This window comes from Carica papaya, chromosome 9 (genome assembly GCF_054855325.1).
Source record: "Carica papaya isolate Zhongbai chromosome 9, ASM5485532v1, whole genome shotgun sequence".
Taxonomy (NCBI): domain Eukaryota; kingdom Viridiplantae; phylum Streptophyta; class Magnoliopsida; order Brassicales; family Caricaceae; genus Carica; species Carica papaya.
Window position 1 is genome coordinate 14,034,441 of NC_142317.1, and position 7,850 is coordinate 14,042,290.

Sequence of the window (7,850 nt, forward strand, 5' to 3'; positions counted from 1 at the left end):
AATCCTAACGGCAAGGCATTGATTTTCTTCTATAAAAATAATAAATAATAATATTTAGTTGAAATTTTATAAATATAAATAGGATATAATAAAAGTAAAATAAATCTACTTCCTGTGTTCTTTAATCTGTTTTTTGAAAGATGAGAATAAGAAATTGGTAGTTACCCAAAAAAAAATATAAATCATAATTAATTTATATACATTAAATAATAATTAAATTTTAAAAATAAAAATAATCCGAAGATTTCTAATATGCATTGACTGGAGTATTTTTTATAAAATTTTTTACTCTCAAATAAGAAAAATTGTTAAAAATTAAAAATAGAATAAAAACAAATAATAAATATATAAATATTTTTTTGTATTTATTAGTAATTAAATTGTAAATTATAAAAGGCATATTTTCTTCACAATTTTGTAAAGAAATTATCAGAATATGTTGATTTAATATTTTCTTTTAGGAAAATTTATTTGCCTGGTACTTTAAAGGCGCCAGAGGCGCGTGGCCCGAAATTTAAGGACCATAAAATACGGAGTTATCAACAAGTAACGTCTTGGGCCTTGCACCAAAGCCACTGGTCGTGGACCCATAGGGTCCCAACGCCAGACAAAAGAATATGCGTTCTAGAAACCCTATATGCTCCACTCACGCCAGCCTACTCGCGTCGCTTCATTCTCTTATATACCTATAAATACCCCCTAATTCTGCCTTACCCGCTCGGTTTAAACCAACCTCCCAGTATAAGTTCTTCTCTGCTCCCGAACCTTCTTCCCTCCCCTCACTCCACCAAAGCCATGGTGACTCAGACACACTCTAATAGTATCAAGTTTCTATGCAGCTACGGCGGCAAGATGCTCCCTCGCTCCTCCGATGGTGCGCTCCGTTACGTCGGCGGACTCACCAGAGTCCTCGCCGTTAACCGCTCTGTATCTTTTGCAGGTTTCTTTCTCTCCTTTCTTTATAACCTAATTTCCTGTAAAAATTAAATAGAGCGTGGTGGAATAATAACGATTTATTGTTATTACAGAGTTAATGGTGAAATTAGTTGAGTTCTGTGGTTTCTCAGTCACATTGCGGTGTCAGCTGCCTGGGGGAGATTTGGAGACGTTAATTACCGTAAAATCCGACGAGGAGTTAGTTTACATTATTGATTTGTACCATCTGTCTGCGCCAGGTACGAAGATCAGAGTCATCCTCTCTCCTCCAAATTCGATCAAGCAAATTTCACCTCCGCCAAGCCTCGTTTCTTCACCAAAATCTCCGTTTACGGCCTTCGGTTCTCCACCGGTGTCGTTCGCTCGCTTCCTTCCAAGAACTTTCTCCCAGCCAGTGCAGTATTCCTTCGGATTTCATAATCGACGCAGAGACGCTTGGAATTCGTTCCCGGCCGCTTGTCACTACAACCATAGATGTTGATTTTAGAGAAAACACGCCAGGGAGCCACCCCCAGTATATGATGACGAAGAAAAGAAGTAAAAGACAAGAAAATAGGAGCTACGGAAATTAAGGTCCAATTTTTTGGGTCTCTTTTTTTACGTTTCATACCGCGATTGTAAATCTTTAAAGAATTGAAAAAGAAATTTGGATTGGGAGGAGATGCACTTTTGCCAATTGAAAATTTGATCAACATGACTGATTTAATTGTTGTGAGTATGATATGATGGATATGATATTTTTTTTAATAAATAAATTATTTTCATAAAGTAAAAAAGGATCCTGACGTGACCCTTGATGGTAAGTATTGATGATATAATTATTCACTTTTAAAATCTTATGATATTATTTAAATATTATTTTTCTTACTGAGTATATGGAATTCATCCATTTCCATACCCTCAGATAAGGAAGATAGTGAGGATTTGATCACTGACCTACCTTTTGAAGTTTATGAAAATTTTGTGGATCCACAAAGCTTGAGTGCATGAATTATTCCGCACTCTGATGAGTCCATTCACATAGTGAAAGAAGTGATTTTTTTTTGTATTTTGTTATAACTTCTGGCCTCAGTTATATATATGTAATTAGAACTCATATATATTTTGGTAAAGAATTCGTAATAATTTGCTTCACTGCATATAATTATTTATCATACACTCGTAATATGTTTTTATATCTAGCACTCTTATGCTTTAATTAGCATTTAGGATGTCACAGATGATATCAAAGTCGTTACATAGACAAAATCCCTTACAAGTGAGGCTGTAGATAGAAAAATCCTTTAGATATTTTAAAAAAATGAGTCATCTTTTCCAAAACTAGATCACCAACTCGTGTCTTCCTTTTCTTTTGTAGGAATGACGCGAGGGAGACCTTCTGTAGAACGTACTAAAAAACTCGAGGCCTAAGATCATTCAACCAGGGTAGAGTTTACCAAACTCTTTTAAGCTATCCAAGGATTGACTGTAGCTGTAGGACAGAACCAAACCAACCCTTGTCAACACCCTGCCCCAGAATACCAAACCAGCAGAAAGGTCTATCTCTTACAACATAGCAGAGTTTAGGAAGCTTAACCTGCCACAATTTGAAGGTGGCCTTGACCTTTTAGTAACTGAAGCCTGGATCTTGCTGATAGAGAATTTTTTCTCTGTCTTAGACCTAATCGAGGAATAGAAAGTCCCCTTAATAACCTTTATGCTGACCAGTGAAACAGAATACTGGTGGCGACTTAAAAAAGAAGTTTTGCTACTCCTACCACTTGGGAAGGTTTCATAGACGCGTTCTTTGATAATTTTTTCCCAACCTATGTTTGAGAGAAAAAGGAGGAGGAATTTCTAACCTTCGCCAAGGAAATCTGATGGTTGCCTAATATACAACCCGATTTTTCCAACTGTCTAGGTTTGCCCCTCTAATGGTCACCCCTGAAAGTCGTAAAGATAGGAAGTTTCTGAAAGATTTTTGTGCCAATATCTCCCACCAGATTGCAATGATTAGATCCAGCTCATATGCCGAGATGCTAGAACCTGCCTAGTTGGCCCAAGACTTAATCTCTATCAGGCACCAATGCATTATTCGAGTTTGTACCCAACAACAACAACATCAACCCCAACAACTTAGAAGAAGACTACCCGACCTAGTACGTAATATGACATCCCAAGTGCTAATTAATGCAAATAGGTGTCAGATTCAGAAACAGAAGAACGAGTGCATGATAAAATTTTATGAAGCGAAATAAATTAATACAAATTCCTTACATATATATATGATGTCCAATTACATACATATAACTAAGGCTAAAAGTGGCTACAATTACAAAATCAAAGTACAAAAGAAGGCCACTTCTTTCACTATTCTATTGGACTCATCAGAGTGCAGGAACAATCATGCACTGAAGTTTTGTGGATCCATAAGATCCTCATAGACTTCCAAGGGTAGGTCAGCTTGTTGTTCCTCATCTTCTTCCTCATATGGGGGAGATGAAAATAGTGAGTTTCATATGCTTAGTAAGGAAAATAATATTTAAATAACATCGTAAGGTTTCAAAGGTGAATTATTTTAACAGAAAATACTTACCATTTGGCTACTTCATAGACTTATCTTACATTATAAAAATAATTTATTTATTAAAAAAATAATACATTAACATAATCCAAACAGACATACATCAAACCAGATAATAGAAAAAATCAAATAAATTATGAAATGCTTAAATTTTTGTGTCATGCTTCATGAAGTCGTTACAACTTCTATCTCTGAAGGTAGATATAGATTTCCAACTACCCATGCGGAATGACCAGATCAGATACATATACGACAATTTGGTCATACACAATTTCGGCTGACCAAACCATGGTACGATCTACGACCATAACCGTACCAACCATAATGGTCCTATCAGATATCTACATTCACGAAAGTACTTAGGCAAAGGTGATCCCTAACAGATATTCGCGTCACAAGGAGCGATCCTCTTACGTCTTTCCAGACCAGATGGGGGAGGGGGACACAGATACTCCAGATGGGGCAAGAGGAACGGATACCCCTTAAAGATAAAAATCCTAATGACACACTTGATGCATTATGCATGTCAAAATAGATTCATACTTCGGATCATTCATGCTTCATTCCATTTTATTTTCTTTTTGTTTCTTTTAGTTTTCCAAGTAACAATACTGAGTTCATACTAATTTTATTGCATACAAAATATCAAGTGTTTATAAATGACATAGCATGCTTGAAAACAAGAACTATTCAACTTATAAGATCCACAAACACATAAGCATGCAAAACAGGCAAAGTTATAATTATCATAACTTAATAATTTTTCTTTATCTAAAAATATCCCATAAAAAGTCGAAAGAAATACTAAATTCCTTATTAAAACTTTGATATTTTCTCCTTCAGGGTTCTTTCTTTTTTTTCTCCTCTCTCTAAATAATTCTCTCTCTCTTTCTCTCTCCCTAAGCCTTGAAAAATGGAAGAATGGAAGTGTGGGGAAGAGTGGGAAGGGAAGACCTATTTATAGAAATCTGGAACTATTGGATTCACGCCAAGTGGTAAAATTCGCTGTAGAGAGAGATGAAAAAGATGCTCGACATGAAAAACGAGGGAGGAAGGCCTCCTTCGCTGGTGGTGGTGGCTCATCACCTGAGGTGACGGTGGTACACTGCCCGAGGTGACAGTGGCCCGCCCGACATGCTGCAGGCTAGCCTGCAGGTGCACAAGCCACTTACCATGCACGCAGCCCTAGACACACAGGGGCCTATCTGCGTAGGCCTGCTGAGCTGATGGTGTGTGCACAATGTGCGACACCTGTCTGCGCACAAGGTGACCCGCAGACTTCCCCACCTGCGCGCGAAAAAACAAGTGCAGGGTGTGACCCCCTGCATCGCGCGCGGATGGGACGTGCGTGTTGTGTGCACGTCCTGCATCTGCTGTACGTGCGTGCGTGCACATAACACAGGCATCCTGCAGGCAGCTTCCCACAAGATTATTTTTATCCATTTTGTAATTTTTTTATGATTTTTCCAATTTTTACTGGGATAAAATAAATAATATAATTGAAATTAAATGAAAATTAAACAAAAATAATTAAAATAAAATAATATTGAATAAAATCAAAATAATTAAAAATCAGCAAGATTCATGTTTTACGATAAACAATATGCGGAGAAATTAAATAAGTTCAATGGGGCCTAAAGGCCCGAACAAATATGGTTTTTCAAATTAATTAAGCACAGCGATGGGCAAACACATCCTCACCACCTTAGAAAAGTTTGGTCCTCAAATTTGTCTCGAACAAGTTCGAATACTTCTCCCTCATCTCTCTTTCCAACTCCCACGTTGCTTCTTCCAGGGTATGAAGCTGCCATCGCACCTTCACAATGGGAATCGTCTCATTGTGCAAGACCTTGTTGGTCCACCCAAGAATCTCTATAAGAACCTCCTCATAAGTCATGTCAACTTGTACCTGCACCTCATCACGAGAAATAATATGGGAAGGGTCAGGGTGGTACCTCTTTAGCATCGAAACATGAAAGAGGTCACGTAGACCTGTAAACTCTCGGGATAGAGCAAAGTTGTACACCATGGGTCCAATGCGCTCGATGATCCAAAAAGGTCCCACATATCGAGGGTTTAACTTTCCTATTTTTTCAAATTGCATCTTTCCCTTATAAGAAAAAACCTTGAGGAAAACCTGGTCTCCCACGAAAAAATTCCAAGGATCACCTATGATTATCGGTGTAGCTCTTCTAATGGCTCTAAGTAGTGGCCAAGTTCTTGCAGATGATTGCGACCTTCTCAATGGTTTCTTGAAAAAAGTCTGGTCCCAAATGGCACTAGTTCCTGACTTCACTCCAACAAGTGAAAAAATGGCAAGGCCTTCCATACAATGCTTCATACGGAGCTATGCTGATGCTGGAATGATAACTGTTATTATAAGAAAATTCACATAGGGGAAGGTACTCATACCGGTTATTGCCAATGTCAAGGACACAAACATGCAACATGTCTTCCAATTTCTGAATTGTGCGTTCTGACTGACCATCCATTTGGGGATAATAAGTGCTACTAAAATACAATCCAGACCTTAGAGCTTCCTGGAACCTGTCTCATAAGTGGGAGGTGAATCAGGGATCACGGTTAAACACAATGGATGAGGGAACACCATGAAGTCAAACAATCTCATCAACATATAGGCGGGCTAATTCACTGGTGGAGTTAGTGATTCTAATAGGCAGAAAGTGGGTTGTCTTCATCAGTCTATCAATAATGACTCAGACAACATTTCAACTGGAATAGGTTCTGGTAATCCTGTGACAAAATCCATAGTTAAATGCTCCCATTTCCATTTTGGAATTGAAAGACCTTGTAATAAACCACTAGGTCTCTGATATTCTTCTTTAACCCTCTAGCAAGTAAGGCATCAGGAGACATAGTCGACTATATCCTTATTCATTCCCAGCCACCAGTACTAATGCTTCAAGTTTTGGTACATTTTGGTACTCCCGAGATAGGTGGATAGCTTGGAAGTATGGGCGGTCTTAAGAACATTCACTCTAACACGATGGGGACCCAATTTGGTTCTGAAATTTGAACAGTCCATCATCTAAAATCCTAAAATTAAGAGATTCGTTAGAAGTGAACTTACCTAGATTCTTGGTGAGTTTTGGGTTTGTGGACCAAGCTTCTTAGATTTTCATAAAGAGATCTAGCAGGGCTCGGATCTGAGTAAGATAGATGCCTTTGTCGTAGTAGTTAAGGCAGAGAGACTGCATAACGTCCATCGAATTCCAATTAGAGGCCATGGTTTGAGCCAACACTGCAGAATCATTTCAGCTTCGTCCATCAGCAACTACATTTTCTCTACCAGAGTGATAGACAATCTTACAGTCTTAATCGTTCATGAGATCCATCTAGTGTCTCTGTTTCATATTTAGCTCCCTCTGTGAGAAGATATACTTCAAACTCTTGTGATCAGTGTAAATGTCAAAAGTCTGCCTCAACAGGTAGTGGCACCATATTTTCAGAGTAAAGATAATGGCTGCCAACTCTAGGTCATAGGTAGGGTAGTTCCACTCATAGGGCTTCAGTTGCTGGGACCAATAAGCGACTACTCTACCATGCTGCATCAAGACACACTCTAAGCTAATATAAGATGCATTGTATTAGACTTGAAATCTTCCCATATTGTTAGGGAGGATCAATACAGGAGCAGAGATAAGATGACGCTTAACTTCCATGAAGCTCTCACTACATTCATAGTTTTAGGCAAATGGTACGCCCTTCCGGTTGAGTTGAGTCAATGAAGCAGCAATCTTAGCAAATCCATCAATGAATCACAGGTAGTATCCTGCCAAGCTAAGAAAACTATGCACCTTGGCCACATTGGTGAGCGAATTCCAGTTGACTACTGTTTTAACCTTAGACGGATCTACAGAAACTCCTTCACTCAAAATTACATGATTGAGAAAGGAAACTCAATCCAACACGAAGGAGTATTTGCTAAGTTTAGTATATAGTTGGTTATGATGAAGGGTCTCCAACACTTCAATCAAGTGCATTGCATGTTCCCCCAGGCTCTTGGAGTACACTAAGATGTCATCAACAAATACGATGATGTACTGATCTAGTGCATGCTGGAAAACTCTATTCATGAGGTCTATGAAGGCTGTAAGAGCATTGGTTAATCTAAATGACATTACCCTGAACTCATACAAACCGTACCTGCATCAGAAAGCAGTCTTTAAAATATCTTCTTCTTTAACTCTCAGCTGGTGGTATCCCATCCTGAGGTCAATCTTAGAGAAGACCATGACTCCTTGCAATTGATCAAAGAGGTCATCAATCCGAGGTAAGGGGTACTTGCTTTTAACTATCATTCAGTTGAGTTCTTGGTAATCCATACAAA

General features: G+C 38.3%; 1 protein-coding gene across 1 annotated transcript; it reads left to right on the plus strand.

Annotated features, from left to right (window-relative positions):
* Positions 1-710: 710 nt before the first annotated feature.
* On the plus strand, positions 711-1,596 carry LOC110810120 (RAF-like serine/threonine-protein kinase PRAF). The gene is made up of 2 exons (XM_022036190.2): positions 711-940; positions 1,029-1,596. Exons 1-2 carry the CDS (start codon positions 796-798, stop codon positions 1,415-1,417), a joined length of 534 nt encoding a protein of 177 aa, XP_021891882.2. The 5' UTR covers positions 711-795; the 3' UTR covers positions 1,418-1,596.
* The last annotated feature ends 6,254 nt before the right edge of the window (positions 1,597-7,850 follow it).

Coding starts and splice junctions, on each gene's coding strand:
- LOC110810120 (XM_022036190.2), top strand. CDS start 796: ATGGTGACTCAGACACACTCTAATAGTATCAAGTTTCTATGCAGCTAC. Junction 941..1,028: donor CCGCTCTGTATCTTTTGCAG/GTTTCTTTCTCT, acceptor TTGTTATTACAG/AGTTAATGGTGAAATTAGTT.